The 24217-nt window shown below is 42.5% G+C and overlaps 1 protein-coding gene across 2 annotated transcripts in view; it reads left to right on the top strand.

The window, feature by feature from the left end:
* The window catches only part of IFT38 (intraflagellar transport 38), a 963458-nt gene extending 940159 nt beyond the window's left edge, over positions 1 to 23299 (top strand). Inside the window, exons 12-13 of one of the 2 annotated variants that reach the window (XM_086941403.1) lie at positions 2096 to 2152; positions 22456 to 23299. In XM_086941403.1, coding sequence (XP_086797529.1) covers positions 2096 to 2152; positions 22456 to 22626 — 228 coding nt within the window. In that variant the 3' untranslated portion in view covers positions 22627 to 23299. The remainder of the gene's footprint in view (positions 1 to 2095; positions 2153 to 22455) is intronic. The other variant, XM_086941404.1, reaches the window with a different exon arrangement.
* Positions 23300 to 24217: the final 918 nt, after the last annotated feature.

The raw sequence follows: 24217 nt of genomic DNA, 5'->3' as shown, positions 1-24217 counted from the left end.
CTAAAGAATTCAAGATGTTACCTGTATGCCTGCAAGGGCTCAAATTTCCCCTTTTCTTATGTGTGATGGTGTTTTAACATTGAGGAAAATGCTGTTTTGTTATCCACCATTCTTCAACTTTTTATCACCATCCTGACCATTTGTACTTACCTTTAAACCAGGAAGATTACTATGCTGTTGCCGTCCATATCCTTTTAGTGATGTAATCATTCCGATGATAAAAACGAAAATGTCTTCACTGCTGTACACATCGCCATGCTTCGTGTCACACTTCATTTTTCCCAGAGAGTTACCGAATACCAGAAAAACAGATCTTGTAATCCCCGTGTTGCACGCAGCCATCTAGCCCAGGAGCCAAGAGCTATAATCTAAATCAGAGCTTTTGAAGCCAACAGCTTGACCTGCAATACCAATGTTATGTCTCTTTTTCTGTTATTCAGTAATATAACGAGTTAAAGCCACAATGTAAAATGCCTTTTCTTATAGTTATAGAGGCACATTTTGCTAAATCAGGCTGAAATAGTGGTAGAATAACCTCAATAATCATAAAGGAAGCCTAATTGAGATAGCAATAATCTGTCTGAAAGAGAAGGTTAAGCTAAACAAAGTTCATACATAGGACAATGGTAGTGGAGGCATTCAACGCTGTTTAATTTAGCATTTCAAAAACACGTCTCAAAAGCCCATACGTAGTTTTTATGTACTATGCACCTGTCTGGCTTTTTCCCTAATCTTTTCCCTCTTGTGAGGGGTCCTGGTCAACAGTGAGCTTTCTGTATCATCAGGCAGGACTAGCCAAAGCTACACTTGAGCCGTGCACATATTTGGTCATAAAAAGCCTTTCTGTCAGCTTTGTTGTGTTGAGCAGGTAAAGTGTTTTACAGACTGGTTCGCAGGTGTGAAATAATCCTCCTGAGTCTACATTTGTATCTCCAAACCTTGCCTTGGCTTTTCACGAACGAGGAGCTATCTATTCTACTTGCCTTTTCCCAGATATTAGGTGTATCTTTCTGAAAAAATGTTATTTTTTGTGTTTATGATTTGTATTCTTGGCCTTCACAGGTTAGTATTGGCTTTGGGCAGGGGGAGGGTAGTGGTGGTAACATTGGCCATAATATGAAGGAATCTACACATCTGTTAAAAGCAAATCATGTTACAAGAACTAATCTTAGTGTGTATTTATAATAACACTAATCTTCCTTCTAATTGGAGAGAGGGCATGCAGACATATGGTAGCGTAATAGTAGTAAGCAACAAAGCTATCGAAGTTATGATATGACCTCAAGGAGACTGGTTGCCTTGGAGTAACAGAAAGACTCTTGGGGAGGAGACAGTCCGTTAAAAGAAAGAGAAAGGGAGAATATGAGTCCCTGGAAAGAAGGATGGCTGTCTGTTTTGGGAGAAGGGCCTGCCACGATTTCTATGAAATTGTGAGGGGAGAATGCTAGTCTGCCTCGGGAGAGTCGATCAACCCATTGGTCTTGGAGTAAAGAGAATCGCATGTCCACTGAGGCAGTGCCTGGCGACAGAATGCCTTTGATGGGACTAAAGGAGAGATTCTGTGCTTACTTTAGTAGTGTAAAGGGGGCAGCAAATTAATTATTGGATGTGGAAGAAGAGACTACATGACTTGACACGTGAGAGGCGGGATATACTGAGGGGGAACATGGCTACTACCCACTCATTGAATGAATGAGAAATCATAAGTCTTCAGAAAGTTTAATGTGTTGAACATCTTGCGAGGTGTTCCTTGACTGGACTTATGAGGGAACTCACCAGCTTGATTCATTTGAAAGTGGAATGTCTTTATTACATGTGGAAGAGAATGATTCTGAGGGTGAAAGCTGATGAAGGAATGAACAGGGTGACTCTGTGCTACAGGGAAACTAGCGGACAGGCGAGGCTTCACGTCCAAGTCAATCTGACTAACTACCTCTTTATCCCAACTGATATCACACTGTCTTAACTTTTTTAACTGGTTGCTTTCGCTTTTGCTGCTTGCATTGTGATCCCTGGCTTGGATGATGATTGTGGTTTTCTGGCTTTGCACATTCCATTTTCTTTACTTTTGTTTCCACTATTGCTGTCTGCGAAGGCAAGATCCACTCGTGTACATATAAGTAAAGACCAGTTCTCCGGCAGCAGAAATCAGGTTGGTGTGTGCTCAGTCGAGTTATCTTTGCCATTCCTTGGCCATGTGTAGCGATTATGCAAAGTAATTCCCACTCTGTGAACATTCTCGCAAACAGAACAAAGTAAATAATCATATTGTTTGAAATTACATTTTACTCTTTGAGCAATCTAGTTGTTGGAAGTAATAGCTTTTGCGAAAGGCTAGCTCAATTTTCGTAAGCAAGAGTCTCATTTGTGTTGGAAGTTTGTTAAATCCCAAACTTGCAATATTATATATCATTATTCTCCATTCCCATGACAGGCAGCATGTCACCAAGTGCAGTCCTTAAGCATTTCAGATTGTATGGTATATAAAATCCATGCAATGCCATGGAGGGTTGGCTCTTGATTACCGAAATCTGTTATCTTTGAATCTCGGTGATCTGGTTCCACCAGGAAACCCACTTGGTATAATTTGTAAATGGTTTGCATCCACCTTAACCAGACAGTCTGCTGACCATGAAATGCGGCTTTAGAGATCTAAAGTAAACTATCTGGACCAGTATTAAGGAGGATATAGATGTTCTGAATTTTAATCTTTCATTTCTGAACTGGGGCTTTAGAATTTTACAAAGGTGCTAAACGAACAGCGCTTCCAAGTAGCGCAACTCTATTTCAGAAAGTGAGAGTTAGGTACCAGTACAGGTTTTCCTGGTGGGCATTACCAGTAGAATGAATGAAAATATATTTACAGAAGCATTCAAACGTTGAGAGGCCAACAAGGGATAAGTACGGAGTTAGGTCTACATGCCCATTGCATCCTAAGATTCTTATTTCAATCCCACTTGAACAGCACTCGCCACGATGTGGGGACATCACACTCTCTCCCCCATGACTGGGTGTTAGGAACAAATATGCAAACACAATCTATTAACTGTTCTGCATTACCAAATCTCTCTTCTGGTTTAGGGTCTTTTAGCATTTGTCCCCAAAAATTTCCCTCTCTGTTTCAACATCTTGTTTGAATCACTTTTGTTTACTGTTGTCTCGATAAATGATGTGCTATTCCAAATGTCTATCGCTTCTTTATCTCTTGTTCACCCATTTTTTTTTTAAATAAGATCCAGGGTCCCCAAACTACCTATGCAGGTTGATTATTACATGTATCTGATGTCCCCATTTTATGCCTTATTTGAGATTGCATCCATGATTGTGTACTTCCGTTAGTGAAGCTTTACCTAGAGCCCAAGTTTCCACGCCTCTTCTAAGAACATGCTAGTTCTAATATGCAGAATGGAGATCCCATTTCTCCTTTCATATTTGTCTGCTCTGTCTTATTTAACTAATGGCAACATTTTGAAGAATAGGCATCCCAGAGAGTGAAAAGTGTATTTCTCTGTAATTATTTACGTGATAAGATTTGTACTGAACGTTGATAATACAATAGCATACATGAGTTTGTTCTTGCTGGTTAAGTTCACACAAGATGAGTAACTAACTCACTGGACTATCAACATTTCTAGCCTCTCCTCATCACAAATTATCTTCTCATAAGAATAACTTTTCCCAAGTTGCTTTTTTGGCTTGCTGTGATGCAGTTTGCTGGTTGATAAGATTATCATCAAGTAATTAGGAACTGACTTCAACTCTCCCCAAATTAGGTTAACATTATGTGTACCCCGAAGTGTCTCCTTTATGCATGGTAGGAGCATAACCTCTACGTTATGCAATGGATGCTTTCGATGCAATTGAAATTCTACATTCTAAAGATGTAACTTCCATGATACATATTATGTGAGCATTCTATGAAAATATCACTCGATCTTTATTTGCAAAATATCTACAGTAGCCCCGAAAGTATTGCCTTTCCTATGAAATAGAAAATACAGTAAATAATCCTGCAGAACCTCTAGATACATATTATTATCCAGAGAATGAAAACCCTTTGTTTTAGAACAATCCACATTCGAATGTTTGTTGTGTGTTGAGCTATCTGGTTTTGTTGTGTGTTGAACTATCTGGGTGTGTTGGATTTCCAGGTGATAGATCTTCCTTTGCAACTTGCTGTGAAACCATTGATGAAAAAGATTTTCATTCTGATTGTTTGGTTCTAGGACGTAGTTCAAAATCATTGATCTTAATAATTCATGTTATCAGAAGCAAAGGTCCTCGCAGAGGAGCTACTTTTGGCACAACTGCTTCCAACTTGTAATTTCAAATATCCCATGGGTAGCAATGTTGACAAATACGTTGGCATTGTGGGAATGTCCACCATTCCTTCGTCTCTAAAATATAGCTTCTGTTCACCTGGGAATCATTGATCTTGAAAGCATTTAATCTTGGGTTTTCTTTGAGGTTTCAAAGACTTTCACTAGCTATCCAGTAGCGGCCATATTTATATTATCTGGCATCTTCGACTAAGATACATGTCCTGGTCCTTAAAAATTAGACCCTCCCCAGATAAAAATGACATTATCTCAAGAATTACAATTTCAAAAATGCATTTTTACAGATGGACCGTGGTTATATTGTTCTTCTATTCCACGGTGTGGGACCATGTAAGGATCTTACAGGGAGATCCATCAATGCAACCTTGCTAAATCTTTTTTTAATTTTTATTATTGTTCCACAGTATCAGCATATTACATCATACTTCAAACATTCATATGCTCAGAGAAACCCCCCTCCCCAAATATAAATACCAGTCTTTTGTTTCCTTGAGCCTTTTGCTGAGTACAAACTAAATTCTAAATTAAATACATTATACATTCTGGATCGCCACCTTTCAAAACAGGGGGCCTTAGACTGAAGCCAAGAGGCAGTGATACAGAGACGAGCAACTGCCATAGCCATAAACAGTAGGTAACAATGGTTAAACATGGGCTTTCCAGGCTCTAAATCCTGACCAATTCCTACTAACATCATAGCAGCAGTAATTTTAATTGGCATCCCAGTAATCTCTGAAAAAACTTTTCAATACCAGTAATGTAACAAAGCAACTTGCCGCAAGAATAAAAAAAATGCAAACTATCAGCATTATCACTCCCACAACGAAAACATTTACCATCCTGCCTGCCCCCCATTTCAACATCTTTGCGGGCGTATAATATAAATTAAAAACCGTGTAAAAAAATTGAGTCTTTAAATTTGCTGATAGAAGGGGTCCATTGACATTATAATAGCTTTCTCTAAAGATAGTTTGTATTCTCTCAAAATATTAGCCCATTTAGCATTATGTTTCTCCAAATCGTCTGTCCTCGAGAATAAAATAATTTTATAAAGAGCCCCTATTTTCTCCTGTCGCCTAATGGCTTCAATTAATGAGTGCGGTGCAGGCGCTAAGTTTTTCCTACCCAAAAAATCCAGAATTTGAAGAAACTTAAAAAACTGCATCCTGGGTAAATGATATTGTCTTGCAGAATGCAAGAACGTAGGGAAGAGCCCCCCAGCCTCATAAAAATCACCAATTTGTAAAATACCCTTACTTCTCCAACTTCTAGCTACATAGTCTCAAAAAATAGATGGACGAATCTTTGAGGCATTTGTTGGTGTGTAATATGTTATCCCCTCAAGGGAGAGTTTTGTCTGAATAGCTTTCCACACTTTAAAGACGGCATCAATTACTTTGAAATGTGTCCACTTGTAAGAGCTGCCATCAACTTCTTTAAACAAACAGTTATTAACCTCCGCCCCAAGCAACATTTGAAAAATTTACGGAGCTTCTGCTATATTACTACCCTCTTCTCCAGTCAGTAATATCCGCATTTTAGACAAGAAACATACATAGTAATTAAATGTAAAATCGACCAGCCACCCCTTTCCCTAGGTAGAGTCATAAACCGTGTGGCACATCTAGGTTTACCCGGAACCCAAAGAAATTTAGCACAGAGGGATTGTAATTGTTGAAGTTCAGCCTGGACCAACTCTAATGGAACAGATCTAAAAAAATATAAAACCCTGGGAAGTATATTCATTTTTAAGATGTTACCTCTGCCCACCAGCGTAAGATGAAGTCGCCCTCATCTTTCTAAGGATTCTTTAATCCTAGTCGTTATATCCACCCAATTGACTTCCACTAGCTCTTTCATAGATACCCGAATTTTAATCCCTAAGTATATCACTTCGTTAACAGCTCTTAGATTATCAGGTATAATGTTGTTTGTACATAATCTTTGCGTTTTTGATATATTAAGCTTATAGCCTGATATCTGGCCAAATTCTTGCACTAAACGATCCACCTCTACAATAGCTGCGGCGGGATCTGCCATAGTAATAGCAATATCATCCATATAAGCGAAGACAGAATACGAAATCTCATGGACAATAAACGGTTTAATTAGGGGACTTTTCCCCAACATCTTAACAAAAGGATTGATATAGAGAGCAAATAGCAGAGGGCAGCAGGGGCACCCTTGCTGGGTTCCTCTAATTATTTTAACCGTTTCTGACACTATACCCATTGCATATATCCTAGCGACCGGTGCCTTATATAAGACTTGTAAAGCCTGAATAAACCCATATCCAAATCCCGCCCGATCCATGATGTTCCACAGATAATCCCAGGCAACGCAATCGAACGCTTTCTCAGTGTCTAGCAATTTTAACCCCAAATCTCCCCCTCCGGCCTGGGCAATATCTAATAAAGTCACAACTTTGTTCACATGGAGCCTCACCATATTCACATGGTCCCTCGACCAAGGATGAAGCAATGCCGGTGCAGGGAAAGTAACCGAGCAATAACTTTTGCCAACCGATTTGCCAATGTTTTAGCGTAAACTTTCCCGTCACAATTGACCAATAAAAACGGTTGGTAAGATCCCAGCATTTCTGGTGGTTTCCCCTTCTTCTTAAAAGCCACAATAGTGGCCTCATCTCATGACTTAGGTGCATGCCCATTTTGTGCAGCTCGAATAGTAGCCAACATCTCCGTATTAATATCATGAAAAAAGACCCTATAAACCTCCCCTGGGAGCTTATCCGGGCCAGCAGCTTTTCCGGTCGGCAAATTGTTAATAACCATCTCTAACTCCTCCATTGTAATTAAACTTTCTAAAACCTCCGCCTCCTCCCGATCCACCTGCATTAAATCCCCTACAATAGAAAACGCATTTAGTTTGTGTGACTTCTGCTTGGTGTATAGATCTGTGTAAAACTGATGCAAGATTGCAAGAATCCCTCGAGGGTCATGAGTAATTACTCCTGCATTATCTCTAAGACTAACAATTCTCTGGGAAGCTTCCTTCATCCGTAACTGTAGCGCTAAGCAACGACCAACCGCCTCACCATATTCATGGCACTCCCTTTTATAAATCAAATACCTCCTAGCATTTTCCTTATTCCAAAGAGTATTGATATTTGCCCAACATTTCACTGCAATGATTATCAGATCTGCAATATCTTTGCCTTGTGAAATTGCCTGTGACAGTTTTTCCTCAGCCACTCTTAATTTAGAGTATAGTTCCGGTAATTCTATTTTAGCTGTCTTTTGATAATGTATACCAAAACTCAATACTTTCCCTCTAAAACAGGCTTTAAAAGTATACCAAAGAACTGCTACGTGAACTGATTGTCTGTTGTGATTAAAGAAATCCTTAATCCATCTCCGCATATGCTCTTTAAAGCTGTTATCAAAAAGTAATTTCCTCTCAAATGTAAAAGTTCTTGGGGAATAACCTACAGAGAGTGCAGGAATTTCTACAGCTATTAGAGCATGATCAGAAGTGATCCTAGGGAATAAAGGCACCTGTGCCCCCATAAGAAATGCAGAAGATAAAAAAAAATAAAAGATGTACCAGGTTCTGGTGAGGGAAAGAGTAGAACATGTACCCAGGCACTGATGGATGAAGACTATCCCAAACATCTGATAATCCATGGTCTTTTAACATATTATATAATGCTTTAAAAACTCTAGGTTTCCGACCCGCATATCCTTGTGTCCCACCTTGTAATTCTTTCTTAACCAGATTACTATTGAAGTCTCCACACAATACCAAAGGGTCCGACCATGATGCAAGTTCATTGTTTATTCTTCCAGAACTAGCGATTCATCAAGGTTAGACCCATAAATGGTACATAGTGTAAATTTTGTACTCCCCAAGACTACTTCAGCAATTACCCACGGCCCCAGCTTATCGGCTAAATAATGACCGGTAGTCTGAGTGGCAGGTTTAGCAAGTATTGCAACACCCCGTGTCATTGAGCGTTGTTGTGAAGCAACTACGAGTACAAACCCTAAGTCTGCCAACATTTTCCGACTCCCCCACGGAATAGGCATCTCTTGAATACATAGAAAATCAGGTTGGATTAAGCGTAGTTCAGCAGCAACCCTCTTTCTCTTACTATAATTATTGAGGCCACAAACATTGAGGGAGCATATTTTAACCCCCCCTGCTAGCCATTAGACAAAAATGAGACAAAAAATGGACTAATCCTTACTACAGTCTTGAACACTGCCCCACATCTTCCATTTTCAAGAGTTTTTCCGAGACTGGTACTGTGGAATATTTGATTGATTTTACCCCTCCCCTCCTGAGTCCCCTCCCACCCAAGACCTCTAACTCCCCCAACCCCCCTTCAACAAGGCTTTGGGACCCAAGGTCCTTAAGATGACAAGCTTCCAGTCACCTGATGCCGTTGCCCGCAAACCCCATCTCAGGCAAGTAGAGAAGACGAGTGCTCTTCCCTCTCATGCCTGGGAGTAGGATATATAAACATAGAACTGAGAAAAAAATGGAAAAAATAGCCTGACATAAGGGGCGGGATATACCTCTCCCGCAGACAAACTCTGCTCCAACCTTCCAACGGGCAAAGATAAAACAGATCAAATACATTACCAATACATTATCATTATTATCATCCAACTAAGTGATATTATCCGTCCCCACCAGCTATACCACTACTCTAGAAAATCTTACAAGGATTTTAAAAACTCTTTTGCGGAGACCTCTGTAGAAAAAAAACAGGTGCGATCCTGAAAAATCACTTTAAGTTTAGCTGGGTTCAGTAAAAATACCCCTTTAGCTTGAAACAATAGAATAAGCTGGCGTAGCTGCCAACAATTCTCTACAGTGAAATGGCAGAAATCTGGCCTAACAAACAACTCAAAATCCTTCCCTGCCCTTTTTTTATCTGGGCGAGCTAACTGAAAAACATCTTCCCTAGCTAGAATACTTCTCTAATATCTAATGACATTGTGTTTCTTTGGTTGTTGGTATTTTCATCTCATCTTTAGAGGCACTGGATCCCTGATCTTTGCCACGCATGGGCAAGATAGCCTAGCCCTTGATTCCTGTCTCCAAAGGCAACAGTTAAATTAATTTAACTTCAACCTCCGGTGCTTTTAGGAGGAATTGCAGACTGAAAATTTAAGGGCGTGGAAATATTTCATTTGCTCGAATAAAGCGGATTGATTTCATATTAACAGACTGCATATCCCGTCTTGCATATATAAAATCCAATATAGATTGGGCTGGAAGTCGTTTCACTTCATCTGAAATGCTCAACTATCTAAATAGAAATTCGTGCTAATAATAAGATAGCCAAAGAATAAGCAAACAGTCGTGGAAAAACACACATTCAGTTTTTTTTGCATGGTTTCATCTTGCATCTGCTGTTGTGAAGGTACTTTTTCACTCAATAGTTTTCCTTATGATTTTATCACTTTCAGCTGACGTTAGCTACACTTTGTGCTGAAGCATTTAGATACGTTGGGTTTTGGCTTGATAATGGACTGTGGACTGGCATTTCTACCTCTTTTAGGGCGAGATGTAGGTTGCCAAATACCGGTCGGTAACGGTCGATTTCGGCTGTTACCGACCGGTATTTGGGCTTAACTTTACCGAGTCTGTAAATTTACTGATTCTGTAAATTAGCGAATCGGTATATTTACCGAGTCTGTACATTTACTGATTCTGTAAATTAGCGAATTGGTATATTTACCGAATCGGTAATTCGAGATGTACGTGGCACTGATAACAGTGCCACAGGGCCTTAAGGATTCGTTATTTACCACCAACTATTAGTTGGTGGTAAATAACAAATACCTGTGTACATGCAAATCTGTGCATGTACACCTGTGCCATGTGGCACACATACATGCCCTAAGGGCATGTATGTGTGTCACATGGCACACAAGCCTGAATCAGGGGTGTAACAGGGTGTCAAAGTGACACCCTGCCACCCTTGACTACTGGGTAATTTTACCGAATCGGTATTTACCGATTCAGTAATTGCCACTGATTCCTATGGGCCTCAAGGCCCGATTCGGTAATTACCGAAACTCACCGATTCCGTAATTTTTTACCTACATCCCGATTGCCTTTTCTTAAATACCGAATCGGTAATCTGGGATTACCTAAATCGGGCCCTTAGTTAGTTATTCAAAAGCCTTTATGGGAAAACAATAATGTGCTCCTGGTGAGCCCCATCAACCAATATGTGGGATAAATGTGGGATAATAGAATGTAGGGAGATGTGCTAGTTCTTAATGGTCCCGCTTTTTGACAGCAGTAAATTTCAAAAAGAGATAAACTGCTTAGGCCACAAGATTCGGTGATCTATGGTTGTAGGTGCATATGTTTTCATGAAGTTTCTTCTTCTAAAAGCCTGACCCACCACCTCTGTCAGTCTGCAGGCTAATTTGCCACTTTTGTCAATATTTTTGTTTACAAATGTTTACCATTCATTTTCTGGGTGTTTTATCGAATATCTGTAACCCCTTGAGCCTTTATTATTCACTAAAATTAACTGCATTTCATTTTTTTTACGAAGATATATCCGTCAAAATTCGCATCGCAAATTGCCTCACTTTCCTGATCTTGTTGCTTCGGTCTCACAAACTATGTCACTGCTTCTCTTCAGATGATTCATTATTCTAGTATTCCTTTTTTAATTAATCTAAATTCATCATCCTTTTTATATCTCTCCCTATCTTGCTCAACTTTTCTGGCTCCCCATCTGTCTTCAATTTAGGTTGCTCTTTTTGAGCCTTGTTTTGAAATGTTTCCCTTACTTACTCCAATTTGCTAAATGGTAATGCCGTTTTTTAGGTCTCGCGACCTATCAATGCGCGCAAGCGCATTGAGCGGAGCGAGAATTTAACTGCTCAAAATCCTCGTCAAACCAAGGGCTTCTTGGTGCGTTTTTTTTTAAGTTCACGTGAATCACGTGACCAAACAAGCAAGCGCATCAGCCTCCCCCCCTCCTAATTGCATTTTTTAACGGCCGCACAGCACATCAAAGGGCTTCGCCCAGCGTGTGCTCTGCGGCTTCTCCTCCCCTAATTAATCATGGCTGGCCGGCCGTACTTTCAGTTTCCCGGCCGCTCTTTTATCTCTCCCCCATTTGCTGTGTGCATCAAATGCTTGATTGTTGTATTAGACTGCCACCTACTGACGGAATCAGGTGAAAAGATGATTTTACCTTTATATCACCTCCACACCCTTTTGGTCCTATATGAATGGACCCATCCTCTGAGAGCACTTAAATAGTCAATGTACGAGGTATTTGATCCATGGTACCAACAAACAATGCGTCCACTTCCTTGCGGCGCGCGGTTCATGCGTCACTGCCCTCGCGCGCTCCACCTCAACTGTGACGGAGGCACGCCACTTCTTCACGCGCTCATATCAGCCAAATGAAGCAGTAAGCGTGAAGAAGAAGCTCACCCCTTTTCCAACGCATAAACGCCCAGGGACGCTGCAGACCAAAAGACCATTCAAATACTCAGTGTTTGAAACGGAGCGAAATGCATACGCAGATGCTGTTGGAAAGGTATTTCTTCAAAATAAAGGGCCTCAACCCCAAAGATGTTTCTGTGAGTAGGCTTCACTTACTCCTAACTACTTACTTACTCAGTGATTTTCACGGGTAAGCCAAAGTTACTGTTGGAAGAAAGTTTTGTGCCACAACCTACATGTTGATAACAAAAAATAGTTATTTTCAGAGAAGAGGGCGCATATTAATGTTCAGATTCAAGCACCAGTACTACTAGCAAGCCTGTGATAAAAAGAGAAGACCCCGCCACTTTACCACCTAAGTCCAATGAATGCATCAGTACAATCCGACTGTATAAACGCTGCATTAGCAACGCCTTCCAGAAAACAGCCATGATACCATCTCGCTTTGAGTACCATATAATTACTTTGTAATTACCATTTAATACTTGCAATTACCTTGTAATACCGTGGCTGCGGCTTGTGCGTCCAAGGTTACCATCGCTTCTTCACACCACCTTTCACGTGCGCTAAAGCAGGACAGACTAGAAGTAAACCTGTTCACTGCATACACAACACTCTGTAATATTGCAGCTCGGTGACACTTGATGGCAGCAATTTATGCATAAATACACACTTTCGATGGACAGTTCTCACATTCAGAGTGGGGCTAATAGGATGTTCTCATACGAAATATATTATTTCTGTACAGTATCTGCCTGATTCACAAAAAAATCTGAATCTACAAATCGTACACTTTTGCGAACAGTTTGAATAACTTAACGTGTTGATGATTTTGTCAAATTTATTTTAAAAATTCAGAAACAGAGTTCCATAGGATGCCTCCTTCACCTGGAGTAATTTCCTCATCTCAGGAGTTTGCATGGGAAGCTGTGGCAGTCATAGGCAGGTTCCCAGGAGCCATCTTGGAATAATTCTGTAAATTCCATTTACTCCTAGGCGTTTCATATATCTACATATTGTACATTTGCACACAAGTTAATCAGAGGGCGAAGTTAGTAGAATCTACTGGAACAGCGTTCCCATGTTGTAATTCATTGAAATCCGCTCCTGTACTACTCTGAATACAAAATATAGGTCAGGCCTTTTTCATGTTGCATTACAAATACTATAGGTGTCACATTTGCGAAAGTTATAACTATTGGCATTGTAAATGACAAAGCGATTAATTTAGCTATTTTCAAAACCAACACATAAATAAAAAAAATTGTCATTTACAAGACCAATAGCTCAAACTTTCCTACTGCGAGACCTATTGGCAACACCAGTGCTTGTTTATACTCCTGCCCAATCTCTTCGCTCTGCTTCCCAATATCTTCTAGGTATGCTACTCCAAATGTTTTGCTCATTTGTTCTGCTTTAAACCAAAATGATGGAAGGAAATTCTGTCCATATAAGAACAACCACGCTTGCCTGGTGTAACATTTTACTCAAAGCCCATCTTTTTGAAGTAGCTACCCAACCTGAGTGTAAACTGTTTCTGATGGATACTTATAACTTCAGATTCCTCACCTTGTGACTATCCCCAGGTACCAGACTAGATTCGGAAAATTCAAAGCACTGCTCCTGTGTGCCAGCAGATAGGACCATGCAACTCCGCATTGACGTTATTAAGCCTTATATGGACTGGCACGAACAGATGTCTGTGACAAATCTCCACGAGTTGTGTGCGTCTGGTGCCTGTGTTTGTTTCAAGATTTCAAAGCCTGAAACAACTGTCTCCAGGTGGACCTGAAAGTCGTCCGAGATCGTAAGGCAAAGCTCTTCAAGGCTCTTCAAGGCAAAGCACCAGAAAAGCTCTGCACGGATCCCTCTGCAAATCAAAATCCAGAGCGTGAACGTGCTCCCGGTCCTGCTGTAATTCCCGAGGCCGATCATTCTTGTGTGCAGTCAAAGTCTAGGTATGTCAAAGAAGAAACACAGGAAGTTCATGCAGAACTCAGCCACTTCCCACCCCTCTGGGCAGAAAGCATGATGGTGTCACTTTGCCTCTCTGCTCGCTCTAGTTCCACTGAGGAGCCAATTCCATCTTTGGTTCTGATGCACCCCGGGCACATCGGCGCCCTTGCTGCAAGCGGAAGCCTTTTGTGAGGCTAAGCTGCACATCTTTGACACGCTTCCAGTCCCTAAGCTGTGCCTATGGGCCCCATGGATCCGCAGACCCCTCCAGTTGGGATCATCAGTGGGTTTGTCCTCGGTTCCATCTGGACCTCTTGAATACACCTCAAGTTCAGTACCTGTAATGGGCTCCGAGTTAAAACCTGTTCCAGCCTCTCATTCATTGATGCCATTGCTAGAGTAGGAGGCCTGCCAACCCATTGTTCTGTACAACTCGGAGCCAGCTTCAGCTAGACCGAGGCCACATCCATATTTGAACATGCCACTGCTTATACGGAACCCATCAGATTAAGATATATTCCCACTTATTAGTAGTCACGCAAATATATTGCTCCAGCTTTTTGGTTGAAACTCAGATCAGAGGCAGCCATATGGAGGTGACAATGTAGGCGACGGAAGAACTTTCCTCTCCTTATGATGCAGACAGCTTGTAGATGGAATTATAGGAAAATAATGGACTGAACACCTCAACTGTTACTATGTTGGTCTACACCACCCGGACCAGCAACAGAGGAGAGTGCTTCATTTGCCACAGTCATTTTAAGGACTGCTATGGTCCTTGACTGTCACCTCCCAACTGTAGATCTTAAAATGAACATTCACATAGAGGTCTTACAGCACAGCCAGGTTCCAACTGAACCTCTTTTACCCTTTAATGAAGCCCTTACTGGCACACTCTTGAACACTTGGGCTAAGCCATTCTCTGGCACTTTAAACTGTTAAGTCACCCGTTCCTATATATAGACCTGCTCCAGGTCACCCACATCTGTTGACCCAGCAAACCGCACACGGAGAGCTTGGTGTTACAGGCATGCAGCATTAAAGTAAATCCTGATGCTTTCCCAGCCACTCCACCTGACATGGAGTTAAATTGAGTGGACACTTTTGGCAAGCATATGTTATTTTCGGGCAGTCTTGGCCTCAGGTCAGTTAAAGCGGGTTGCATTCTGGGCCATTATACCTACACACATTGCTTCATGGTGAGTGAGATACTACTTGCGGTCCCAGGAGACCTAAAACGTAAACTAGCCCAAACCATTCAAGAGGGTCAGGATTAGGGCAAATTTGTTATCCGCTCGGGCCTGAAATCCACAGATTGTCCATGAAGACCAAAGAAACTAGTGTGGTTCTTCGGTGCCATGCCTGAATGAGGTCCACCGGCTTGTACAGGGACGTTCAAGTGTCCTTAATCTTGATGTGCTTGATGGAGTCGAATCCACAAGTTAGGGCTGACCGCGATGGAGCACAGGTCAGCTATGGAGTCGCACTGACACCAGTACAGTACTTTGGATACTCTGAGAAACAAAGATAGTGCAAGGCACGGGGGAGGTGAGGAAGTCCTTCCTGGCAGTACAACAGCTCTTCTTCCTGGAAGAATGCCCGCAGTCCAGAAGTGTTTTGAGTATATTGTGTGAGAGGTCCAGTACTTATATCCATGTTAGCCTTTGAAGTAGGGGGGACTTCAAAGAAAGGTCTTTGTAGTGCTCAGGACCTGGCCCTGACTCCAGACACACTACAGGGGGGTATGCAGCTCTTTGGGTTGGGACAGGCACAACCCTACTCAGGTGCAAGTGTCAACTCCCCCCACCACTCTAGCTCAGGAAGACCCATCAGCATGGTGATGGACCATCAGGATATACAGAACACACCTCAGCTTATTTTGTGTGTGACTGTCCAGAGTAAATTCACAAAGCCCAACTGCCGTCTAACCCAGAGGTGTATTCTACGGGCAGGCAGAGGCACAGAATCATTAAAGTAAGAAAATGTCAGCTTTCTAAAAGTGGCATTTTCAGACCTGCAATTTGAAAAACACTTCACTAGGGGCCCGATGTAGGAGCCCTAATACCGGTCGGAAACGGCCGAATTCGGCTGTTTCCGACCGGTATTACTGTTTTCTTATGTAGGGGGCTACATAAGAACAGAATCTGTAATTTTACCGATTCTGTACATTTACCGAATCAGTAAATGTACAGAATCGGTAAATAGAGATGTAGGTGGCACTCTGAAGAGTGCCACAGGTCTTCAGGAGTCGGTATTTTACCACCCAATCCAGTTGAGTGGTAAAATACCGAATGCAGGTGTGCATGCACATCTGTGCATGCACACCTGTGCCATGTGACACACAGACATGCCCTTAGGGCATGTATGTGTGCCACATGGCACACAAGCCTGTAATTGGGGTGCTAGAGGTTGTCAAAGTGACACCCCCTGCACCCTTGCAAGAATAGATAATTACCGAATCGGTAAATACCGATTCGGTATTCCACATTGATTCCTATGGGCTTCAAGGCCCATAGGAATCAATGGGGGATACCGATTCGGTATTTACAGAATCGGTAAATACCGAATCTTACAGATTCGGTATTTACCGATTCAGAATTACCTACATTCCCCCCCCTCTAATTTACCACTTCTTAAATACCGAATCGGTATGATTCAGTATTTTAGAAGTGGTAAATTAGATTTACCTACATCGGGCCCTAGATGATGTGTCCAGAGACACCAAACTCCAATATTTTATCTGCTCCCAATTGGCAGATACACTGGTAAAATGTTACAAGGCAGCTCCAATGCTAACCTATGGGAAAGATAGGCCTTGCTGTAGTGAAAAACAAATTGTTGTCGTTTTTCATTACCAGGGCATGTAAAACTCAAATGTACCACTCCTACCTTTCAAATACACTGTGTTCTGCCCACAGGGCTACTTAGGACTTGCTTTAGGGGTGCCTTACATGCAATAAAAGGGAAGGTTTGGGCCTGGCAAGTAGGTGAACTTGCCAGGTGGACATGGCAGTTTAAAACTGCACAAACAGGCTCTGCAGTGGTAGGCCTGCGGCATGTTTGAAGGGCTACTCGTGGGTCGCATAATCAGTGTTGCAGGACCACTAGCAGAATTTGATTTTCAGGCCCTGGGCATATGTAGTGCACTGTACTAGGGACTTACCCGTAAATCAAATATGCCAATCATGAAGAAACCAGATGCCATTACATTTTAGACCCTAGGCGCATGCACTTTAGCACTGGTCAGCAGTGGTAAAGTGCCAAGGGACCTAAAACCAGCAAAAACGAAGTTCATCAGAGTTAGAAACAGGAGGTCAGAAGCAAAAAGACAAGGGAAACCACACCAAATGATGCCAGGTCTAACAGCACCTCTCAGCTCCAGAATGGCAGTCTCTACAACCATTTCATCATGTTTGGTGATATGCCAGGGGCTAGCATATCAACAGCATCAGCCGCCACCGCCTACACAGCAGGCTTCCCAGCCCTTTCAAGGTTGGGACTGAGGGTCTGGCAGGCAGTGGCCTAACTATGAGGGACAGCATTCCTCTCAGTCTTCTGCCCTTCTGGCCACAGCCACCAAACCTATTTAGTGCACCCTTAGCAACACACTGCCAACCAGTGTGAGGCAGGATCAGCCACTTCCTGCAGGAATGGCAAAACATCACATCGACAAAAAGGTCCTGCAGATTGTCCAACTGAGACACGCCCTGCCGCTCTTTTTCGAACTGCTACCAACAGTGGAATGACTGTCAGAGGACTACCTGTCCTTATTATGCCAGGAAGTTCAGGCTCTTTTGGCCAAAAGACCCATAGAGTATACCCCTGGAAAAGAACTAGGATTACTGATTAGTAAGTTATCCTTCTCTTCCAGGGGATACTCATCAATAGTTATAAGCACTGAATAGAATAGCAAGCCCATACCCACTATACTGTGGACGAATATCTGTATAGTTACAGCAATGAAAAAGAAATACAATAAGGGTAAATCATCCAAACACATTTCTTAAAGAGGCGTACCCGAACTGAGCATCCGCCTGGGTGTCAGAGTCTAAACAATAATGGCAAGTAAATGTATGCACTGATTGCCATGTGACAGCTTTACACATCTCTGAAATAGGTACATTTTAAGGTGAGCTGTGGTAGAGGCCTTTCCACTGGTAGAATGAGCCTTTGGTTTGCCAGGGAGAAGTTTGTTGGCCAACTAGTAAGATTGATTCATGAGACTATCCATCTTGAGTTGGACTGTTTGGAAGCTGAACAACCGGTATTCTTGGAACCATAGTTAACGAACAGGCAGCCTGATTTTCTCAATGCCTTGGTCATATCTAGGTAGAATTTCAGAAACTTCTTGAGGTCTAGTGAATGCAAGACCTTTTCCTGAGGATTCGAAGGATTAGAAAAGAAGATACGGATAGTGATAGTTTGATTGATATGAAAATCTGAGACAACTTTAGGTAGAAAACTCGGATGAGTTCCAAGGACCACCCTGTTTGCATGAAAGATGAGATGAGCTTGTATCTCACTCACTCTGCGAGCAGAAGTGATGGCCACTAAAAAAACAGCTTTCCATGACAAGTGTTGTGGAGAGGCTTTATGAAAAGGTTCAAATGGGGCCCCCATCAACCTAGCAAGAGTAATGTTAAGTTATAATGCAGGGGACAGGGATCTGATCGGTGGATAGACTTTTTTTAACCCCTCAATGAAGCCTTTAAACACCGGTAGCTGAAGAAAAGGAAACCTGCCTAAGAGATTTTCTGTATGCTTTAATAGCCGCTAAATGGACCTTTATAGAAGAAAACTGAAGGCTTGACTCTGCCAAGTACAGTAGGTATGGTAAAATCACCTGCTCTTGACCCCGGATGGGATCATGATCATTGTTAAAGAACCATAAGTAAAAACACTTCCATTTGTAAGCAAACGACTTTCTGGTGGATGGTCTTCTCTCTTTTTTAACAATGTTCATACAGTCTGTGGCAGATCTAAATGTCCTTAGTGGAGGACCTCAGGAGCCATGCAATTAATCTTAGAGATGAAAGGTTGGGGTGGAACACCTCCCCACCGTGCTTGGATAGTAAGTCCGGTCGACATGGTAATCTCCTCTGTGGGATCTCTGATAGTTGAAGAAGATCCGGATACCACCACTGGCAAGGCCACTCTGGTGCGATCAGTATCATTCTGGTCTTGGCCCGGTAGAACTTATTGATCACCAGGGGAATCAGTGGAATTGGAGGAAAAACCTAAAGTAATGCCTGCGACCATTTTATCAAAAACACATTCCCTCTGGAACCTGGTTGTTGAAACCTGGATGTGAAGACAAATCATTTTGCGTATGTTGCGACTGCAAACAGGTCTGTCCGGAACACCCCATCGATAAAATATGTCCTGTGCGACGTCGTTGTTTAGCTCCCAGTCTTGAGCTTCGATGAAGTCCCGACCTCGGGAGTCTGCCTTGACGTTCAGAGTACCTGAGAGGTGAATTGACGAAATGGTCATATTTCTTGTGAGAAGCCACTTGCAGATGGTCTGCGCCTCCTGTGTGAGGGTTCTCGACCTGGTTCCTCCCTGTTTGTTCAGAAAATACATGGTTGTGGTGTTGTCCATCTGAATTGTGTGTGGAAGGAAGGGAGCAATTACTTTGAGTGCCAGATGTACCACTCTCAGCTCTAAAAGGTTGTTGTGGTAACCCTGCTCTGTCTCTGACCAAAGTCCCTGTACTTGAAGAGGACCCATGTGAGCCCCCCATTCCCCTTAGGGAAGCATCTGTGAAGATTGTCTGACTGGGAAGATCCTGATGGAAAGGAACTCCCTTCAGCAGATGCAATCGTTTTATCCACCATTTGATTGAATCCTTTGCTGACTGAGGAAGAACCACAAAATCTTGCAGTTGAGCCCAGAAGTGAAGAGACTTGCCTGACCATGGGATGGCGAGAACCGAGGAGAGTGCAGCACTTGTCGTGTATTGAGGATAACCTCGCTTCAGAAGGACGCACGCTTGCACTTACGGTATTCAGAGAAGCACCTAGGTAGTGGATCTTTTGAGTCACATTGAAAATCGACTTTTTGTAGTTGGTTTGCAGGCCCAGATTGCTTAGCACTTGTATGCAGAATGAGAGGTGATTCTGAAGCAGAGTGGGTGACGAGCTTTTCAGCAACCAGTCGTCCAGGATACAGATAGACAAAGATCTTTTGCTTGCAAAGAAAGGCATCTACTACTGCCATGCATTTCGAGAACGTGCAGGGGGCTGATATGAGACCAAACAGGAGGATTTTGAACTGGAAATGTTGAGGTGCTATCTGAAAACACAGGAATTTCCGACATTTTCTGGAAATCTACACTTGGAAATAAGCGTTCTGCAGATCTATTGAGCACATCCAGTCCCCTTGGTGTAGCTGGGGAAAAATCTGGTGCAGAGCCAACATCCGAAATTTCTCTTTGCGGATGAACTTGTTCAAATGCCTCAGATCAAGTATTGGTCTGTACTCATGGATAGGGCCTCGTTTGCATACCAGAAAGTAGCAGGAATAAATTCCCCATCCTTTCTGAGGAGTAGGAACTACTTCTATAGCATCTTTCTTTAGTAGGGTGTTCACCTCCGCGTGTAACAAGTGGTGCGGTTGGGCGTACCTTCCCCGAGGTGGTACTGATGGAGGTGGAGATTTGAATCTTAGCAAGTAACCATTCTGTGCAATATTGAGTACCCACTTGTCTTTTGTGATTTTTATCCACTCGTCCAGGTGAAACATTATACTTTCCCCCCACTGAAGTGAGTAACAGAGATGGGGGAAGCCCGGTCTCACTGTTTAACAGGTTGCTTTGTTGAGAAAGGTGTCTTTCTTGAAACTCCCCTTCCTCGACATGGTCTACTCTGATGATAATGCGACCTGGATTGTTTCTGTTGAGCCAATCCTCTGTTGGAAAAACCGATGATCGTATGGTCTGTACTTGCGTCTAAAGTCCTTCAGCTTCTCAAGGCCGACCGCCCTTAGTGTATCCAGCTCCGAATTCATCTTGGACATCTCTTCAACGGCATGACTGCCAAACAAGGAGATGCTGTGAAAAGGAAGATTCATAATCCTTAATTGTGCTTCCGGTTTGAAGCCAGTGAGCCGTAACCAGGCCATTCATCTTGCACAAATACCATGGGAATAACCATGTCCTGCCAAATCTGATGCATCTGCAGCTGTACTAATGACCAGATTTGCAACAAGATCACCTTCCTGCAAAATGTCATGAAAGTCTTGCTGGTCTTCCTTGGGCAGCTTCTCTGTGAATCTCGCCACAAGTCAAACAAAGACCTGTCATACCTCCCCAGAAGTGCTGAGGCACAAGCCACCTTCATGTAGGATGCTGATGTATTGGACATTCTTTTCCCGTCAACCGCCTATGTGACTGTTGCAGGGTCCTTGACATCGACACTCTCAAGGCCGACCCTACTTCCTGCGACGGTGGCAGAGATCTGGACGTTGAATGGTGCCTCGATGTTGGTGCCTGACGATGAGGGAGATTCTTCGACGTTGAGCCCGGCTTTGCCGTCAGCTTATGTCTGACATACTCCGAGCACGGAGTTAAATGTCTCGACAACGACTTACGTTTTGACGGCGGAGGCTGTGACCACTTCGATGGCGATCTGTCCCTCGACGTCGTTGCATGCCTTGTATGTTTTCCGATGTCGACCTTGGCGCTGAAGGGGAACATTCAGGGATCTGCTCTCTTTTTTATGCTGGAGAAGCAGACAACGTCGTTTCTTCTCTGATCTGTGTTTTTCCTGAGAGGAGGCTCTTTAAAAGCATGACTGCTCCCAAGGCCATTTTTTGAAGGTCCTTTTCCTCTCTGCAGCAAGGCATGTAGCTTTATCTTCTCTCTGTCGAAGAAAAGAGGGCCTGTTCAGGTGACTGAAGGGAAGACAAGCAGGCATAATTATTTTCTATAGTATAGTATGAAGACTGTACTCTCCCAGGATCTGCATAAATACCTTATTTTCAACTGTATGATTATCAGGGGGTTTTGGACACTTAGGTCGTTTATTGTTAATTAATTACTATTGCTTTGTCTCTTTATCACAACCCATTAACTACTTGAGATTACAGTATAAACTAGGAAAATTAGTTAAAGAGACACTTAAGTGATCATAGAATGCTATTAAATTGACTGCCACAACTAACTAATAACCCCAGATCGTTCATAGGAGTAATGAGCTGAGGCAAACACAAATTTTGCTAATATTCACTTCCTATTCCTTAATATTTCAGCCCAGGATCCAGTATAAACGCTTCCTGTACATACTTAGCTTTTATCCAAGATTCAGAGCCATTCTTTTAGTACATTTAAGTAATTGTTCCCACAGTTCCCCCAATTCATTTTCTACTTTCCCAGTGCATGCTGGTAATTGTAATCTCCGTTTTAGCACCGATTTGTGCCCCTTCTCCAGTGCATGTTGGTTATTAGATTCCTGATAACTGAATAATCCATTGTCTAGTGGATGTCAAAGTAAAATCTATGTCTTCCATTCTCAGTGCATGCTGGCATATGCAATCATTGTCTATCAAATTCGCCTGTCATCCTTTCTTAGAATACACTATGTTCAAGGTCAACACACAGAAAGTCTTACTTTTGCGCGTTGCAAAACAATTGCCATAGACTGACACTTTTGCTTAAGGACATGCATGTTTGTGAAACCACTAATTTCTTTTTCACTTCTTGCTTGACTAGGATGATTCAATGGACAGCGAAATAGACATGGATGATGAAGGAGATGATGATGATGAGGAAGATGACGAAGAAGGAAGGAACGATAACCGAAGTATTGAAGTTGCACCTTCCAAACCAACCCGCCGTACTCAGAAATCTGAAATTCTTGACGACAGCGATAATGATTTCTGAGAAAGTGACCTCAGAGTCAAACTTCTGAAAGAGTTGCCTCTGCAAGGACACCTGGGAACAATCTTGTCTGGGTGGGGGAGAGACTGGGGTTTTCAGTCAGGTCAGGGTCTTTGTAGGGACTCTTGATTGAGCTGCCCCTTTGTGGACTTTCAGTAGGCCTTCATTTACTGAGAATCATGAGAAGAGAACTCTTTGAACCTAGTACTGATACAGTCTAGTCTGTAACAGACACCCTTTTAAGAACTGCTGAGAACAGGCTGGTTCCCCAGGTCCATAGGAGCACGTCCCAAAGAAGTGCCTCTACTGCAACCAACTAGAACAATATTGCCTTGATTGCTACTGCAATACTTAGATAAGAACCCCCTGAAAAAACAGCCTCTACTAGGCCTCCTGAGAGAACATCTTTGGCAGCTCTTCACCTACTCTCCTCAAGTTTTGCGATTTAAAATTGCTCTTCCTGATTTTATATGAATTGTGCGACAGTTGTGTGCGCTAGTTTTTGTGTGGTCAGTTAGCTTCCCTTTCCTTATTCTATTAAGTAAGACATGCAAGTTAGAGACATTGGGAATTCCTGGCACATGGGTTAAGACAATTATTTATCTGCTGCAGGAAGAATATGCCTTTGTAATTAGGAGGAAGGTACCGCTGTGAAATAAAGATAATTGAAAATGTATTCATGGCATTTCTGTATTTGGAATTACTTGTAGGATTTGTCTGCAACACAATGTAATCATAAGCCTTAATGGCATAGCGCGTTGGAAGCTGGTGGCCTACGCTTGTAATGGAAACGTGCTATGGTCAGGCTTTACCATTGCGATTTTAGATACTGTAAAATGGACTGGCTTTGCCATTGCAATTTCAGGTACAGTGGCTAGGTAATGCCTCAATAATCCTATGGTGGGCATTTAACAGCAGAGCCAACCCCTAAAGTTCAGAGGAAATGTTTTTTTGAGGTTGCATGTTCTTCAGATGTCATGGGCGTTACAAGACTCTGAAGCCTTGCAGCCAGTGTTTGGTTTGTGAGGGGGAAAAAAAAAACGTGTTTCTATAATTTAAAAAAAAGTACAGGGGTTGAAAGGTTCTATTAGGAGCCCACTGCACATATCAAAGCAGCCTAATCTGTATTCCAACTGTCTCTTTCGTCTGTTGGAGCACTGATTTTATAGCGCCCACTTTCCGCTGCATATTTTGTATATTTGCACCCTTCCTAAGGCCTCCCTCGCCCCGTTCCACCGCAGCTGACAGTGCTGTTTGTGTGGAGGGCGAGGCGCCATCTTGGGCTGAGTTTCCATCGAAGCCTGACCGGAGTTAGCGGTCTAGCGCTTCTTGGGGAGGCTGGGCATAAAAAGACACGCAAGGCTGTGCTCTCTGTGAGCTTTCAGGTCAGTGGCAGTGCCTGAGGCTCACTTGAGAGATTCAGTGTGAGAACGAGCGGATCTTCGACCCACTAGCTCGCAATTGTTATTTTTAAATTGTCGCAATTGTCATTTTTAAAACGTGTCAGACCTCTGTATGCACGCAGGCATGATTGTGATGTCTGTGAATACCGCATTTTAAAATTCGCATTTAAAATTGTCACTTACTTTGTTGG

This window comes from Lissotriton vulgaris, chromosome 10 (assembly GCF_964263255.1).
Source record: "Lissotriton vulgaris chromosome 10, aLisVul1.2, whole genome shotgun sequence".
NCBI lineage: Eukaryota > Metazoa > Chordata > Amphibia > Caudata > Salamandridae > Lissotriton > Lissotriton vulgaris.
This window is presented reverse-complemented; position numbering and strand designations above follow the sequence as displayed.